The sequence below is a fragment of the Orycteropus afer genome, unplaced genomic scaffold (genome assembly GCF_000298275.1).
Source record: "Orycteropus afer afer isolate SDZICR_OR568_19922 unplaced genomic scaffold, OryAfe1.0 scaffold00192, whole genome shotgun sequence".
Classification (NCBI taxonomy): Eukaryota; Metazoa; Chordata; class Mammalia; order Tubulidentata; family Orycteropodidae; genus Orycteropus; species Orycteropus afer.
The window spans coordinates 4,432,836-4,450,904 of NW_006921779.1; the positions used below are offsets into that span (position 1 = coordinate 4,432,836).

The 18,069-nt window shown below is 42.5% G+C and overlaps 1 protein-coding gene across 1 annotated transcript in view; it reads left to right on the forward strand.

Moving 5' to 3' along the window:
* OSCP1 (organic solute carrier partner 1) overlaps positions 1-18,069 on the forward strand; it is a 37,688-nt gene that overhangs the window by 18,393 nt on the left and 1,226 nt on the right. The window contains exons 4-9 of the mRNA XM_042781884.1: positions 881-1,048; positions 1,596-1,676; positions 13,541-13,644; positions 14,121-14,249; positions 14,777-14,846; positions 17,404-17,543. Of these exons, the coding sequence (XP_042637818.1) occupies positions 881-1,048; positions 1,596-1,676; positions 13,541-13,644; positions 14,121-14,249; positions 14,777-14,846; positions 17,404-17,543 (692 nt within the window). The remainder of the gene's footprint in view (positions 1-880; positions 1,049-1,595; positions 1,677-13,540; positions 13,645-14,120; positions 14,250-14,776; positions 14,847-17,403; positions 17,544-18,069) is intronic.

Sequence of the window (18,069 nt, forward strand, 5' to 3'; positions counted from 1 at the left end):
ACTGTTTTTGTTCAGTTTTTTCTACTAGTTGGTGCCTAATCCACTTCTGTATACTTCCTTTCAAACCTCAGGGCTCCAGGATTATCTTCTGTATCTCTGTCAATTGGTTTTTCTTTTCTTTGTTGAAGAGGGTCTGTGTCGCTTGTCTGCCTATTCCTCCATCTTACCGGAAGTCTGAAAATGGGTATCTTTTGCCCACATACCATCTCATTTACATCTCAGCAGCTCCTCAAGATTGGGAAACTAGGGAGCATTGTTGACAGATGAGAAAACTCAGGCTTAGAGAGGTTAAAAAATTTGCCCAGGGTCACACAAGTTAGCAGCAAAGGTGGGACTTGAATTTGGGTTTCCTCTTTCCAACTCCAGTGCCCAGTCCAAGACCTCACAGCTGCCAGTATCATTCCAGGTGTGTCCCATCAGTGATATACATAAGGTGATCGGAAGTCCTGATTTGCCCAGGAATGTCCCAGTTCATAGCTATTGTCCTGGCTTAATTAGTATCGCCCTCTTTTACTCTTAAGGAGCTCTGGTGGCACGGTGCCTAAGGCATTTCATGGTGAATCAGAAGGTTGGTGGTTCAAACCCCCTGGCCACTCCAAGGAAGGAAGGTGGGGCAATCTCCTTGTATAAAGATTTACTGCCTCAGAAACCCAATGGGGGTCACTTTGAGTTGGAATGGACTCGATGGCAGTGAGTTTGGTTTTCTGGGTTTTCTTTTACTCTCAGAGTATCTGGGTTTGGGTGATAATTCATATGGTCACTCAAGCTATACAGTTAGGCCAGCTTGGTTTTCATGAAATGCCTGACTGACTCATTGTTTGGAGATTCTGACATCTGCTCTTATGGTCCTATTTGTTTTGTTTGTTGTGTGGGTTGGCAGCTCTATGACCTGATGACTATGGCTTTCAAATATCAAGTATTGCTGTCTCCCCGTCCCAAGGATGTGTTGCTGGTCACTTTCAATCATTTAGATGCCATCAAGGAATTCATCCAAGACTCCCCAACCATCCTGCATCAAGTGGATGAGACTTTCCGGCAGCTGATTGAAGTAAGATTGTCATTAGTTAATCACCTCTCAGCCCCAATAGTTGTTCTCATTCCTCTGTTAAGACCAGGCAGATTCTATGACAGAAAGAACAGAATGGAGAATGGCAAAGCCTGCCAGTCTTGCAGAAAATTTTAAAAATCTGTGTGTCTACTCAAAATGAGTAATACAATAGGTGTTATCATCTTATTCCCTTTTACTGTTGCCTTCAAAATTGCAAAAGCAATGGTATAGATCATAAACTATCTTCTCCCAACTCTTCTCAAAGGGAGTTGGCAATGCATGTTCTGCTAAATCTTGAGGAACAGCCTCTCCAGGCTTGTGGGGAAATGGAAGAGATGAAGTGTGCCTGTGCTCGGGTAGGACATAATAGGATTTGTCCCACTGAGGAGGCAATGTTGACTCTTCTTCTGGCCCATTTGTCCCAGCACCTGAGTGCCCTCCTTGCTTATCCAGCTTGCACCCCTCAGTGCCTGCCTATCCCTGCCCGAGTGCACTTCTCATCTCACTTTTGGAAGTGAAGTCCTTCTTGTTGCTTTGCCTTTGGCAGGTGTACGGGAGTCTCTCTGCTGGGGAGTTCCAGCTGATCCGGCAGACGCTCCTCATCTTCTTCCAGGACCTGCACATTCGAGTAAGTGAACACCTGCATCCACTATACTAGGGAAGCAAGGTGCACATTGTCAGGGAGACAAGGGCTGAGATTTTGCCTGGTAAGTGATATCCTCAGTGTTTGACTCCATGATAATAAACTTCTTGATAACAAACCTCAGCAGTTTTTAAATGGACCAAGGAAAACAGTGACACCTCTATTCCCCACAACACCTCTTTCTCCCTCAAATTAGCTTAGGTATTTCTTTAAAATATTATTTCTTCCCTTGTTTCTCTAGAGAAAATGGCTCTTAAACCTACCAGCCTGATCTCATTTCCAGAGCCTTGTAATCCTTGACCTCTCTGGTGTCTGACACTGTCAGGAGGCTGCCCTCCTGCTCCATCAAACTGTCTTCTTTCCTGGACTTTGATGGCTCCCTACCATCTTGGCCTTCTGTTACCTCTCCCATCTCAATGCCTTTCACTCTTTTCTAGTGTCCCCAAGGCTTCCCCCTCCTGTCTCATTCTGCTCTTTGACTACCAACTCCTTTGCCTACAACTCCTAAATCCAACCTCCACCCCACCCTTGCCCTACCTCTGCCACCCAGACCCACATCTCAACCTATTGACTGAAATTCTTCATGAGTTTGCCTACCAGTGCCTGCAACTTAATGTCTATAGCTAAACTCACTCCCCATGCTCTCCCTTTCCATTTCTTTCCTTTCTCAATTTCTTTTGAGGGCAGCACCACTCCTTCACTCACTCAGAACCAAAGTAGCAACCATTGATCCTCCTTCCATGGTTAAAGCAGTCAGCTGCTAATCAGATGGTCAGCAGTTCAAACCCACCAGTTGCTCCACAGGAGAAAGATGAGGCAGTCTGCTTCTGTAAAGATTTACAGCCTTGGAAACCCTATGGGGCACTTCCACTGTCCTCTATCCTATAGGGTCACTATGAGTTGGAATCAACCCAATGGCAGTGGGTTTGATTAAGTTTTTGGCTCTTTGTCTAATCACTTCCAGGGTCAATTAACTCATTGACCTAGAATCTGCCTTTTCAATATCCATGCCCTCCCTTTCCATTTCTGTTCCCGCTGGGCAGGCCCTTACACTTCTTGTTGGCTATGCCTCCTTACTAACCCTCCTTCCTCCTATCATGCCTATCCCAGGTAATTCTATACCTTAACTTGTAAAAATACATTGAAAGGACCTGTGTCCTTCCCATAATGTAGCAAGATGATATGGGAAAGATGGTACAATGTGATAAAACTAGCCCAGGCCCTTGAGTCATACACTCCTGTTTGAATCCCAACTCCAGCACTAGCTCCATGACTTTGGGGCAAACTATGAATATCTCTTGAATCTTAATTTCTTGGTCTGCAAAATGGAAATTATAATACCTAATTTAGAGCTCGTTGGGAGGATTAACTCAAGTAGCATATGTAATACAGGTAGTCCCTGATTTAGGACAGGGTTCTGTTCCTACCACTCATAATAAGTTTGTTCTGACTTAAGTCAGATGCCTCTTTTTTTTTTTTTTTTTTAGTTTTCATTATTACTGCCTTTTACTATCAGAATCTTTCTTTATAAATCTGATCTTTGTCTGTCTTTGGGAATTGGAAATATTACATATAAACTTATATAGTACATATTACTAATGATAAGATGTTAAAAAAAAAAAAACACAGTTGTAAGTGTGGTTTGTCATAACTGAAATACATTGTAAGTCAGGGACTACCTGTATATATGTATTTGCTTGTTTGTGTGTAGTACAGAAGGCTTCTGGAAGGATATACAAGAAACAATATACAAGGATATACAAGAGACTAGTTGCCTCCTGAGAATGGGAAACTGTAAGGAAGACAGGAGAAAGACTTAACTCGCCATTGTATACTCTTGAACCTTTTAAATTTTGTATGTGTGTGAGTACGACATATTCAAAAAAATAAAAATTCAAAAAAATGGAAGAAATAGAATATATATAGGGCCTGATTTTTTTTCCATTTCATGGACCAGGGAAGACAAATAGATTTCAACTCAGATGTCAATTTTTTTTTTTCTTTTTTTTTTTTTTATTAGGATTTGGGTGAAGATTTACAGAGTAAATTCACTTTTCATACAGCAGTTCACATGTATTTTGTCTCATGTCATTGACCAAAATTTACAATGCAGCAGCTCCCCTCCCACTTCCTCCCCATAGTTACCTCCTCCCAGTGTCCATCCCTTCATACTCTTCTGCACCCTGAGCTATCTCCCTGTGCATAAGCAGCCCTTCCTTCTCCCATGATTGTTCTCTCCAGGGCGTGTGTCTACTTGAGGTAAATGTTTAACTCACATGCCTGTACTTTGTTTGGCTGGAAACCACAGGTGTGGGTTCAATTCCAGACCTGAAGGGCAGCTAGGGGCCATAGTCTCAGTGGTTACACCAGGCTCCATTGGACCAGCAAACCTGGTCCCCACCTTCTTTTTTTTTTTTTGCCTCCAAACGATTTTGAGTTTTGTACCACATTGTTCTCCCTCTTTATGCAGGATCTCCTACATCCCTTCCAAGTGGATGGCAGTGGTAGCTGGGCACCATCTAGTTCTTCTGGTCTCATAGCTGTATAGGTTGCAGATCGGATGGTGTACCAGTCGCTAGGACTGATTGTTTCCCTTAATTTTGGTTTTCTTCTTTCTTCTTGACGAGGAGAGACCCGTTGTTGCATCTAGATGGCAGCTTCCTAGCTTTTAAGGTCCCAGTCGCTACTTGCCAAAGTAGTAGGTGGAACAATGTTTTGTATAGTATGTTATGCCAATTGAGCTTGATGTCCCCTGCGACTATGGTCCCAAGCCCACAGGATCAACTACTCGGTCCCTCTGGGTAGCTGGCTGTGACCAAGTAATGACCATAACCTTGCCCCTTGTCAGCTCTACTATACACCTGGGAATTCTGATCATTCACATGAACTTATAGGCCCATTGTCTGCCAACCCTATATATGATCTTGGATACACTCTCCATTTAGACATACCTAATTGTTTAGCTTGTTCACCCATCTATCCGTCCCTATACCCATGTTTGCTTTCACTGACAACTCAGTACTGTATCTGCAAAGGGGTTCATATTTGTTGTCTGTAATGCCCATGTAACTCTCTATGTCTTTCTCATCCTCAATGCTGCCATATTGGTCACTCACATTTGGTACATTGCCCTTCTCTTCACCCAAATCAATATTTATCTCTATCTATCTAACAGCATTCCCTCCCCTCCCCTCCCACCCCTGGTAACCAACAAAGAAAATGTCCTCCAATATATAAACCTTTCCTTAACTTTTACAATAACGGACTAATACAATATTTGTCCTTTTGTGACTGACTTATTTCGCTCAGCATAATGTCCTCCAAGTTCATCCACGTTATGCGGTGTTTTGCAGATTCTACATTATTCTTTAGCATTGCATAGTATTCCATTGTGTGAATGTACCAAAGTTTGGTTATCCATTCCTCAGTTGTTGAACATCTAGGTTGTTTCCAAGTTTTGGCTATTGTAAATAGTGCTGCGATGAGTCAATTTTGTTTTTAACTCTCATGAACAATTTCATTTGCCATGAATGGGACAACAGTAACATCAATATAAATTAAGATCTTTAATATTCATTGATTATAAGAGAAAATCTTAAAATATAAATTAGATTAAGTTTACCCATTAAGTTTTAAAATATTGAAAGTGATGCATCATATTATTATCAAGGCAGTGCATATTTGGACTTTGTTTTAGAGACTGTAGAAATATAAGCAGACATCTTGATTTCTCAATTCTGACAAGGTAAAATTCATTATAATGAAAAGATTTTTCTAATAATAAATTTATGGCAAAATCATTAAACTATTAAACCACGCAATGTATTAAGTTTGAATTGCTAAATGGGCAGGCAATGAGATATCAGAACTATCAGAACCTTCATTATGGGAAACAGAAGTCACATGTCCTGACAGTATTTTACCACTGATCTGTAGCATGTAGACTGCTTTTCCAAGTCTGGTCTTTAATGATATTTCTGCTCAGTTGCAATTTGTGATTGCATATACAGATTTTCTCTGTTTTCAAACTTGTTCTCATAGTTTTTAGACTTGTTAGCAAAACTAACTAAAGAAAACAGTTCTGATTACACCCTTGCTCATTTTTTAACAAAAGGAAATACAAAACTGCTCATCCTGATATCCAAAGCTTTCTGTGATATCACCAAACAACCTGAAATCACATTAGTGTCGTCAAGGCCCTTGATCTGTGCAGTAGGGCTTGGCCAGAAACTGCACTAAGACCAACTCTGTTTGGAATCTTGACCAACTATTTACAACTATCTTAATTCCAACACCCTTCAACCCTCCAGAACATCTCTGTTCGAATAATTTCTTTTAGAAGAATCAGCACAAGGCTGGTCCCTGTGAGGCGGAGGTTAAAGAGGTCCCAAATGTCCAACCTTTCCAAATTCTGTCACCTCTAACATCACTCCATCGCTAACATCAACTACTCCTCCTCCTCTCATTACTCTCCCTCCAGTATCAGGATTCTGTATTTGACTGTAACATCTCGCAGAATTCACATTCTGACAAGGAAATAGCTTACACAGTTGTGGCAAGTAAGGATTCTCCTCACTCACGTGGTTGTAGAACCCAAATTGACAGGTCAGATGACTGGCTGCTGTCTCAAGTCCCAAGAACCAGAGGTCAGATGATTACAAACCAGATGTAGGATCCAGAACAAGAGAGCAAATTTTGCCTGAGCATTCATATATTATTGGATGCAGATCATACCCTGTAGTAATGTGGTGACTCAAGATACATCCTACCCTAATCCTGCCTCGTTAACATAGCAAACAACTCACTCCAAAATGGGACCATGACCAGAGCATGGAGGCTAGGATTTACAATACATCACAAAATGGGGAACTATGGCTAGAAGGGCCGTGTGGTGGTTAAGTTTATGTGTCAACTTGGCTGGGCCTGGTTAAGTGGCTGGGCAGCTGAATGTAGTATTCCCCATGATGAGACTGGTAATCAACTTCATGGTGGAATCTACTATGAGCAGCTGAGTAGTTGCCTTAGGGAATATGGTCTGCTTCCTATATATAAGGAGAAGCCTTGTGGATAGTATGTAGCTCATGGCACACTTGAACCCTGCGTGTAGCTGTGTCTTTGTTCAGCAGCCTGCCATGCTCTGCCAACCTTGGGACTTTAAATGGACTTAAGTTAATGGCCTGCCATGTGGTTTGGTAAAATCGGGACTGTGCCATTTTATTTGTTGACCTTGGGCTTGTTAGCCTCAGCAGCCAGTACTTACTTGCCTGAGTGAAGAGATGCCTCTGGCTTCAGTGGGCTGGGAGCAAGAGGCAGAGCTGAAGCCCAAGGTTGAGGGGCTTTCACACAGCCCCTAGAGCCTGGCACTTTGAATTTGGACTTCTAGCCTCCCGAACTGTAAGAGAATAAACTCCTGTTTGTTACGGCCATCCCATTTGTGGTATATATTCCTTTCAGAGCGGCACTAGGTAACCAGAACAGGCCGTATAAAGTAATTCACTGCACTGCACCTCCTAAAGGGTAGGCTCCTCGGGTTGCTCACACTTTTTTCAGTGTGCACTTTTCTCCCCAGCCATCCTTCTTCTATCATGGACTTTTTTCCTGTTCTTTCCATTGTTTCCATTGTTGGAAAACTTAATTCCATCTTAGTCTTTTCATAGAATATTTCTTACACTTCCACTCTACTATTCCCTTGGCAATATCTAATCCCTAGAAAATTGGTAGTCTAACAAACATTTATTGAATGCTTACCACATGCCAGGCACTGTTTTATGTGTTTGAGGTACATAGGTGAACAAGGCAGAGTCCCTGCCTTGAACATGCTAATAGGAAAAGGCAAGTAAAGTAAGTTATTCTAATACACTGATAACTTTTAGAAAGATAGTAATTTGGGGTAAAGTTATAGAGTGCATTTAGGATGGGAAGTTGCTTTAGACAAGCACTATCCAAAAGAACTTTCTATGATAGTAGAACTGTTCTATATCTGTGCTGTCCAATATGATAGGCACTTGCCATACGTGGCTATTGAGCACTTGAAATATAACTAATGTAAAGGTGCAACTATTGGGTCTCTGCCCATCTGGAGCAAAAAAGAGTGGAGAAAAATCAAAGATGCAAGGTAACAATTAGTCCAAGAGACTAATGGACCATGTGAACCCCAGCCTCGACCCCAAGACCAAAACTAGGTGGTACCAGGCATCACTTCTGACCACTCTGAAAGGGATCATGATAAGAGGTCCTGGATAGAGTGAGAGAGAAATGTGGAACAAAACTCAAAATCATAAAAAGGACCAGGCTTACTGGTCTGATAGAGACTGGTGGAATCACCAAGCCTATGGCCATTAGATACTTTCTAAGCCAGGAACTGAACTCAACCCCTGTGGCTCAACTTTCAGCCAAACAATAGGCCTATAAGGTGAACAATAATACCAGGAAAATATGCACTTATTGGGAGCTCTGATAGCATAGTACCTAAGGCACTTGACTGCTCACCAGAAGGCTGGCGGTTCAAACCCACCAGGCACTCCTCGGAAGGAAGGTTGGGCTATCTACTTCCATAGTGATACTGCCTCGGAAACCCAAGGAGGGGTTGCTATGAGTCGGGTCTGACTCGATGGCACATAACAACAACAACAACATGCACTTATTAGAACAATCAACCATATGAGATATCAAAAGGGCAGCAAGGGATAGGAAAGGAGGACGAAGGGAAATGGCAAACACGAGGAAGGGGGAAGAGTGCTGTGACATTGTGGGGATCCAGTGAGTATCACAAGACAAAGTGTGTATGAAGTGGTGAATGGAAAACCAATTTATGAACTTTCACCGAAATCATAATAAAAAAATCAATTAAAAAATTATTTATATATATATATATAGAGAGAGAGAGAGAGAGCATGCACTAGTGTTAATGAGAAAATAAATTTATTTATTTAATTTAAACTAATTTAAATAGCCACATTTGACTGTTGGCTGCTGTGTTGAACAAGTACAGCTTTAGATAATAGAGTTAGAGTCAAGGGCAACTCTTCTGACAAGACATTTCAGTTGAGAATATAACTTACAAACATCTCAGGGAAGAGCATTAAGCTGAGGGGACCGCAAGTTCAAAGCCCCTTAGGTGGGACAAAGCATAATGTGTTCCTTGGACAAAAAGCCAGTGTGAGTGGAGCATACCTCATAGGCAGGAGTGACACTCAGAGTTAATTTAGCAAGCTGTGCAGCAAGGGCACTGACTAACCAGAGCATATGACCATCGTAAATAAACTGGTCCCCATAGCTGACTATCAGCCTTAACTTTAGGCCAGAGTAAGAACTTTGGATTTTATTCTAAAAGCAAAAAGAAGATATTGAATATTTTAAAGCAAGGAGTAATGTGATTGGATTTATTTTCTGGAAGATAAGCTGTATATATGGAGCAAGGGTAGATGTAGAACATGAAATCTCTTACAGAAATCTAGGTAAGAGCTACGAGTGCTTGGATTAGGTGCCAGCAGTGGAGACAGTGAGAAATGTTCACCCTTGAAGGAGCTCTGGTGGTATAGTGGTTAAAGCATCTGGCTGCTAACCAAAAGGTCAGCGATTCAAATCCACTAGCCACTCCACAGGAGAATGATGAAGCAGTCTGGTTCTATAAAGATTTACAGCCTTGGAAATCCTATGGGGTGATTTAACTCTGTCTTATACAGTCACTATGAGTCGGAATCAACATGATGACACTGGGTTTTGGTTTGGTTCACATTTGGGATATACCTTTGGGCAAGACCAAAAAGACTGACCAAGAGATTGGATGTGGAGAATGAGAGACAGAAGAATAAAAATGACAGTACTAAGTTTTTGTCCTGAGCAACTGGTGGTGCCATTTACTGAGATGAGGAAGTATATTTAGGTAGAAAAATTAATAGTTAAATTTGACTTGCCTGTTAGGCACCCAAGTAGCAATTTCTGGATGTGACCCAAGTAGTGATACAAATCTAAATCTGGAGCTCAGGGAAGAGGTACAGGCTGGGGCATCAATGTGAGATTCCTCAGCACACAGCATATAGATGATATTTGAAGTCTTCTCTCTATTGGTGGAGGCTGATCATCCTCCCTCATCTGAAGGCCAGATAAGAGAAGCAGGGTCAGCTTCTGCCAGTTTCCCACCCTCACAGACTTAGCTCTCTTCAGGTGAGACCATGAACCAGGGCTTTGAACCGCTTCATTCTGGCTTGACTTTCTGCTGAGAATTTGCATTTCCACCCTGCTCCCCATATACTAAGGAGCTGTGGGTGGTGCAGTGGTTAAGGCATTCAACTGTTAACCAAAAAAGGTTGGAGGTTCGAATTTACCAGCCGCTCCATGGGAGAAAGATGAGACAGTCTGCTCCCATAAAGATTCACAGCCTTGGAAACCTAATGGCGGTCCCTATGAGTCGGAATCAACTCGATGGCAGTGAGTGTGGCTTTTTTTGGTATATTGAATCAGAATCTACACTTAAACAAAATCCCCAGGTGATTCTTATGTATACAGAAGATCTATAAGAATTACCTGGGCATCTTGTTAAAATGTAGATTCTGATGCAGTACTGTATATCTGGCGTGGAAATGCAAATTCTCAGCAGGGGGTTGAACTGGAATAACCCAGTTGGAAGCCCTGCCTTAAAAACCAAAGACCAAACTCACTGCCATCAAATCGTTTCTGACTTATAGCGACCCCTATTGGGTTTCTGAGGCTGTAAATCTTTACAAAAGTAGATCGCCCCATCTTCCTTCCACGAATGGGTGGTAGGTTTGAACCACTGACCTTCCAGTTAGCAATCAAGTGCCTTATCCACTTCACCACCACAGCTCCTACCATGAACCTTACCACTATGCAAAGCCCTGTACTCAGTGAGCACAGGTGTACTCACTCAGTATACATACCTAGCGCACCACTTAAGCTGATTGCCAAGTCCCTCAACCACAGTCACTCTCCTCCTCCCTGCTGGAGTCCCGACATCATCCTGGGGAACATGAGTGTCTGTTGAGCTGTCTTCTCCAGCATTTCAGCCTCACAGCTCAGTGACATGCCTTTCTTCTTTCCATAGGAAACACAATCCCTGTCCTCAAGGAACTCATCAGAGAAGGGGGGGCAGCACAGTAAGTGCCTCACAGACATTTAATCCTCAGAAGAGTGTAGACAGGGTACAAAGGAGAGGGTTCTACCAAAGGGAATTAGCCAAGTCTTCATAGAAGATCTGGTACGTTTTGAAAGAAAGGGGTTTTCACCAGACATGTGGAAAGCAAGGGGAGGGGCGAAGAATGACACCCGCGGCAAAGAACATCATCTCAGAAAAGGCACAGAGGCGTGTAACTGCCTCATCTATTTGTGGAGGAGGAGGGCTGCAATTAGTTGAGTGTAGTGGGGACATTATCTGGTGAGCAGCGGAGAAACACTGAAAGGTTTTGAGCACAGAGGGTCATGGTCAGCTATGAGTCTAGAAGAATCTCTTTAGCTGCAGATAAGAGGATGAATTAAAGAAAGGGAGGCAGGAAGACCAGTTAGGAGGCACCTACGGTGTGCCAGGCAAGAGATGGTACATGTCTGTACTGGGGAGCAGTAGTTGAGGTGAGGAGGAGGAGCCGTATAAAAGAAGTGATCATAAGGTTGATCATTAAACCCCAGTTTACCAAAGAGATTGACAGGGCTTAGGGACTGAATAGACTTGGGAAGGTGATGGGTGCTGACTTGGTGACCACTGACTGAGATTGGGTCCTTCACTGAAACTGGGAACTCTGGAGGAGAAGCGGGTTTGGGAAGACAAATGATGAGCCCTGTTCTGAGCAGGGTGAATTTGAATTGCATCCTGTGGAACCTACCAGTAGGCATGTCAAATAGACAATAAAAGAGATGGGTCAGACCCCCAGGAAAGATGGCTGAGTGGGAGCTCAAGATTTGGAAGCCATCAGCATGGAGGTGAACACTGAGTTATGGGAACAGATGAGATAATCCTTGGAAAGAAAAGATGAGGTGAGAGGACAGGGTACAGAAGAATCACGGGTAAGGGCCAGCAGAGGGGCTGGGCAAGCAGACAAACAGTCCTTCCAGTGGAGGGCAGATTCTCAGGTCGAAAACAGATGCACACATGACTTTTAAATTTGTACACTTCAGCTCTACTATGACATAGTCAACCTTACTAGAATTAGGCCAGCAGAGGGTCCAACAAGTGTATATATTCCCACTTCTCCCTCCCAGTTTTCTCTCTCCATGCCTGTACTCACATCCTTTGCTCACAGGATCTCAAAGTTCAAAAGTCCTTAAAGGCCATCCAGCCAAACCTTCTGACCAAACTAGTTTACTCATCCCCCCAAAACATGTCTTGTGCCCATCTCTGCCATCTCTATACCCACCTTCCTCCCCAACCCAGCTTCAAGCCCACAGTGATCCCTACCCGCCCACTGCCATGCCTATAGTCATTCTCCACAATGGGATAATATACTGTTTAGCATATTCTGCTGTGTAATGTTTTGGATTTGGTTGGTTGGTTTTTGTTTTGTTTTGTTTTTCTTTTTACTTTTTATCTGGTATAGTGATAAGAATATGAGCTCTTATTTATTGAGCACTTAATGATGTGTCTGGCTGTATGATAATAGCTTTTAATACATTATCTGATTTAATGTCACAGTAACCCCTTAAGTATGTACTGCTATTAACCTCAGTTTACCACAGAGAAAATTGATGCACAGAAAGGTTGTGTAACTTACCAAACACCCAGAGCCAGGAAGTGGCCCAGCAGAGATTTGAGCCTAGACTGTCTGACGTCAATATTCATCCTGCCAGCTTACAAGTTCTGTTATCACTTTGTATTTTCATTGCTTTGCACACAACAGAGGCTTATTGTTGATATTACCAATGTAGACTTGTAGGATTTTAGAGTTGGGAAGTACCTTCAAGATTACTTATTTCATTTTACAGATGAGGAAGCTAAGACCCAGTGAGACTGGCTAACTGCTACATCTTTATCGCATTTAAACTGAGTCACTCAAACAGGGAGTAGAAATATGCATAAAGTGGTGTCTCCAGTCATATTAACGCCCTTTAAACTCTTACAGCAACTGGCCCCACCTGCTCCAGACCAGCTTCTCATCAGCACTTGGTGAGAACTCAGGCTCCAGCGTCAAAACCATAGGAATCTAAAGCAGAGCTGGGGATTTAAACCAGGCCTTTGAACCAGTTCATTCTAGTTTGTACCCCTGCTGAAAATTTCTCCCTCAGGTATATGGAATCAGAACCTACATTGTAACAAGAATCACCTGCAGATCTTGTTACTTTGTAGGTTTTAATTCAGTATATGGGGTGGGAAGGTGGATTTTCAGCAGGAGGGTCAAACCTAAATGAACCTGTTTGTAGACCTGGTTTAAATCCCCAGCTGTAGTCATTGTGAGCTGGGTGACCCTGCGTGTCTGAATCTCTGAGCTAGAGTCCTCACCCATAAAATGGGGCTGATGAGATAGCTCAAGCCGACTCACTGTGTGAAAAGTTCACAGGCAACTATGGAGCAGGTGTGGAATCTGGAGTCAGCCTTGGTTTTGAATCCTGGCTACCTCTTACTTTTCTCTTGGGGCAAGTCACTTTGCCCTGTGAGCCTCGGCTTCTTCATGTGTAAAATGGGATAACAGAACTCACTTAGCAGGCTGCTGTGCGATTGAAGAAGAAGTTCTGTAGTGAAAACCCCATAATGTGCAGGTGCTGGTTACTATGTCTCTCTCTTGTTATTGTTGTAAACTCAGTTCTTACATTCCAGAGCCATTACACACTTTCTATTCTCAGAATGCTTATGTCTATGAGAACATTATAAGGAAAATGACAATAACCGTATCTTTCCCCCCCAGGTATCCATATTTCTAAAGGACAAAGTTCAAAATTCTAATGGTCGATTTGTGTTGCCAGTGTCCGGGCCTGTTCCCTGGGGAACTGAAGTTCCCGGACTCATCAGGTGAATTCTTAACAGTGATTGTCAACATGTCAGGTGCCAGGAAACCTCCGTGTAGGCCCCACAGAGAGTGCAGCACTGCTGAGGCGCCCCCCCCCCCGGCTCTGCTCGGGCTCTTCCTTTCCTCAATTAAGAACAGCATTTAAGAGGTCAGGTCCTAATCCTGGGTCCACCAGTAGCCTGCAGGCCATCCAGTTCTTCAGAGCTGAGTTCTTCATCTGTGCTATGGTGACAGTGAGGATGAATAATAGGGCTGTAAAGTGTTTCTGCAGCACCTGGCACATTACATGGGCTCAATAAACATCACTTATTGTTACAGTATTATTTTTATTACCATAACCAGATGCTCTAAACAAGCATCTTTATCTTGAAAGAGTGCATGAATTCCTTTTTGTCTCATAGTACAAAGAATAAAAAAAAAGCCTCCAGGACTATCCAAGCTTGGATAAGACTCCATCATGTCGTACTTTGTATTGCAGAATGTTCAATGGTAGAGGGGAAGAAGTGAAGAAGGTCGAATTCAAGCATGGTGGGAACTATGTCCCTGCACCAAAAGAGGGTTCTTTTGAGCTTTATGGAGACCGAGTCCTGAAACTGGGAACTAACATGTAAGCAAATTCTCCCTCCCTGAGTGAATTCAAGTCCAAGGGAGGTCATTTCATTTAAACAACCAGCTTGACTTCTATGAAAATACCTGCTGACAAGTAGAGTGATGATGTCCCCATAGCAACAATGCACATAGAGCCCTGACATTTTCAAAGAGCACCCAAGAAACCCAAACATAAGGTAACACAACAGGTTAAAAATTTTAAATAGTCACAAAAGAAAACCAGCTAAAAACTTATTTTTGCAGTGGAAATCCAGAAGGACTTGGCTTTCATGTAATGTTACATGTTTTTTCAGTGAAACACATTCCTCTACAAGAGCAGCCATTTCCATTCAGCTTTCCCAAGTAGTTTTCTTTGGGAAGAAGTGAAACCTGAGAGGCTGACACCCACTGAATTGTATTCTATACTCCCAGCACCTTTCTGGATGCTATTTAATGCCTCAGAATAAACTGTGTATTATGCCTATGAATTAGGAGTTCACTATAAACGGCTGAATAACATTTGCACCATTTTCTTTTTGACATCAGGTACAGTGTGAATCGACCTGTGGAAACACATATGTCTGGAGCATCAAAGAACTTAGCTTCACGGACAGAGGTAAGCATCTGCCTCCTTACTTACCTTCTGAGCTTAATTCTAGATTTAAAACGTGCATAGGGACAAGGATGGGAACAGTTTAGACGTCATTTCCCTCATTGGTTGCAATCTTCTCCACTCAGCCTTACAAGAACTCAGATTTGTTTGAAGAACACGGGTTTTTAATTGTCATTTCTCATGGAGACTTCTAGTGATCTAATTAGGTAATTTTAGGCTCTATCGGACCACCAAACCTGGTCCCTCCCCCCCATTTTTTTTTTTTTTTTTTTCTCCAAATGATTTTGAGTTTTGTTCCACATTGTTCTCCCTCTCTATCAAGGATCTCCTACATAGATCCCCTTCCAAGTGGATGACAATGGTACACCATCTAGTTCTTCTGGTCTCATAGTCATATAGGCTGCAGATTGGGTGGTGTACCAGTCGCTAGGACTAATTGTTTCCATGAATTTTGGTTTTCTTCATTCTTCTTTGCTCTGGACAAGGAGAGATCCATCGTTGGATCTAGATGGCAGCTTGCTAGCTTTTAAGATCCTAGTCGCTACTCATCAAAGTAGGAGGTGGAACAATGTTTTATAAGTATGTTACGCCAGTTGAGCTTGATGTCCCCTGCAGCTGTGGTCCCAAGTCTACAGGTTCAACTGCTTGATCCCTCTGGGTAGCTGGCTGTGACCAAGCAGTATCCACAACCTTGCCCCTTGTCAGCTCTACTATATACCTGGAAATTCTGATCATTCACATAAACTTATAGGACCATTGTCTGCCAACCCTATACATATTCTTGGATACACTCCCTATTTCATAGACATACCTAATAGTTCAGCCTGTCCACCCATCTATTCATCCATATACCCATGTTTGCCTTCACTGACAATGCAGTACTGTATAAAGCATCTCTTTTTAGCGATTTCCTCTATAGTGATGTGGTAACTAAGGTCAAAATGGGATTTTAGGTTCTCTGAATTCTGTCTTTATAAATTTTCACTGAACTAGCTACTTGCTGTCTATAGGACAAATCATGGAATATTCCATTATTCAGCAAAATTTATTGAACTGCATCTGTGGCCTGGGTACCCAGGAATACAAAGCTGATGGAGATGTGATCCCATCCTAAATGGGGTATGTTGTTGTTGTGTGCCATCAAGTCGGACCCGACTCATAGCGACCCCTTCTTGGGTTTCCGAGGCAGTATCACTATGGAAGTAGATTGCCCCATCTTCCTTCCGAGGAGTGGCTGGTGGGTTTGAACCGCCAGCCTTCTGGTTAGCAGTCAAGTGCCTTAGCCACTATGCTACGAGAGCTCCCAAATGGGGTATAGTACCCTGGGAAAGACAGTGAGAAAGAAATAACCATAACACAGTGTAAGAAGAGCTAGCTGGGTATTCTGAACAAAGTACCATACCGGGCCTGGAAGAAAGTATATTCTGTCCCCTGGGGTGAAGAGCAGAGGATAGGGATCAAGAAGACTTTTCAGATATGAGTTAAACATTTACCTGAGGTAGATGCACTCCTTGTAGAGAACAATCATGGGAGAAAGAAAGGCTGTTTATGCACAGGGAGAGAGCTCAAGGAGCAGGAGTGCATGGAGGGATGGACACAGGGAAGAGGTAACTATCAGGAGGAAGTGGGAGGGGAGCTATTGCATTGTGGTAAATTGTGGTTGATGTCATGAGACAAAGTGTATGTGAACAGCTGTATGGAAAGTGAATTTGCTCTGTAAATTTTCACCCAAATCACAATTAAGAAAAAAAGAAAGACTTTTCAGAAAAGGTGATACATAAGTGGAGCTCTAAAGAGTAGGTAGGATAAGAAATAACAGAGAAGGAGAAAAGAGTGTGCAGACTGAGGTAACAGTATGAGCAAAGGCACAGAGGGGAAAAGGAGCATCACGTTGAGGGGAAGCAGGGAGACAGGGTCTCCCCCGCCCCCATGGGTAGATCATAGCATAATTGAGGCAGACATATGACTCAACAAGGCTATTGGGGCCTGATTACAAAGGGTTTGAATGTGGTGTTAATTTGTGCTTTGTTTTTTAGGCAGGAGGCAGAGTGATAGAAGAGGCAGAGGAGCAGGAAGGCTGAAATAGGGTGGCCACAGTGAGAGGACAGGATGGACTCGAGGGTATATTCAGGACTGTCACCACCTGGGGGCAGTGTGGTAGCTCCTATGGCATGAATACTCTCGAACTAGAGACTTTGTTGTGGGTAAATGAAAATGCGGAGGGAACTGCACTGACTCTGCAAGGAAGCAATGCTTTTCTCTTCCAAGGAGGAAGGTCTTTTGAGAAGAATCTTGGATTCCTGGGGCCTTCCACTCATCTTGAAAGTGTGAAGGTTTCTGGTTTGCTGCCTTGCTAGAGTCCCTCTGTTTGTGACGTGGATTAGTTTTCTTTTGGTTAAGCCTGTTTTCTTAAGCTTTATTTGGACCCAGTTCTTCCCAGAAATAATTTAGACAGTTATTGTTTTACCTTGTTTCATAATACTGCACTGGATCTCTGGGGTCTTTAGCAGGAAATGCTATTCCCTTCATGTGGCTGAAATTCATGAAATTGTTTCTGTAGGAAAGCATTGCTCCAAATCCTCTTGCTAAAGAAGAGCTGGATTTCTTGGCCAGGCTGATGGGAGGAATGGAGATTAAGAAACCCAGTGGCCCCGAGCCAGGATTCCAGTTGAATCTCTTTACCACTGATGAAGAAGAAGAGTAAGTCTGAAACCTGTTGTTAAGATACAGATAGATAGATAGGTAGATAGATAGATACACATATACATATATATATACACATATACTTTTTTTTCCTAAGTTTGATAAGAACCAAAAAAGTGACAGTCATAAACCAGTAACAGGAGTGCAGAAGTAAAAATCACAAATGAAATACTAGCAAATTCAATAGCCTAAAGATGAATTCATCAAGATTAAATTGCTAGAATCTTCTAGAATTGTTCACAAAAGAGTTCTAATTTTTCACTTAGCAGAGTAGATCTAAACAAGAAGACAGAGCTTGATGACTTTGGGATTAGACCCAAACAAACAAACAAACAAAAAAACACAGTTGCCATTAAGTCGATTGCAATTCATGGTAACGCCCTGTGTTTAGTAGAGCTGTAATCCTGTGATCCGTAAGGTTTTCAATGGCTGTGATCTTTGGGAAGTAGATTGCCAAGCCTTTTTCCGAGACACTTCAGGGTGGATTTGAACTGTCAATTTTTCAGTTAGTAACAGACTACTT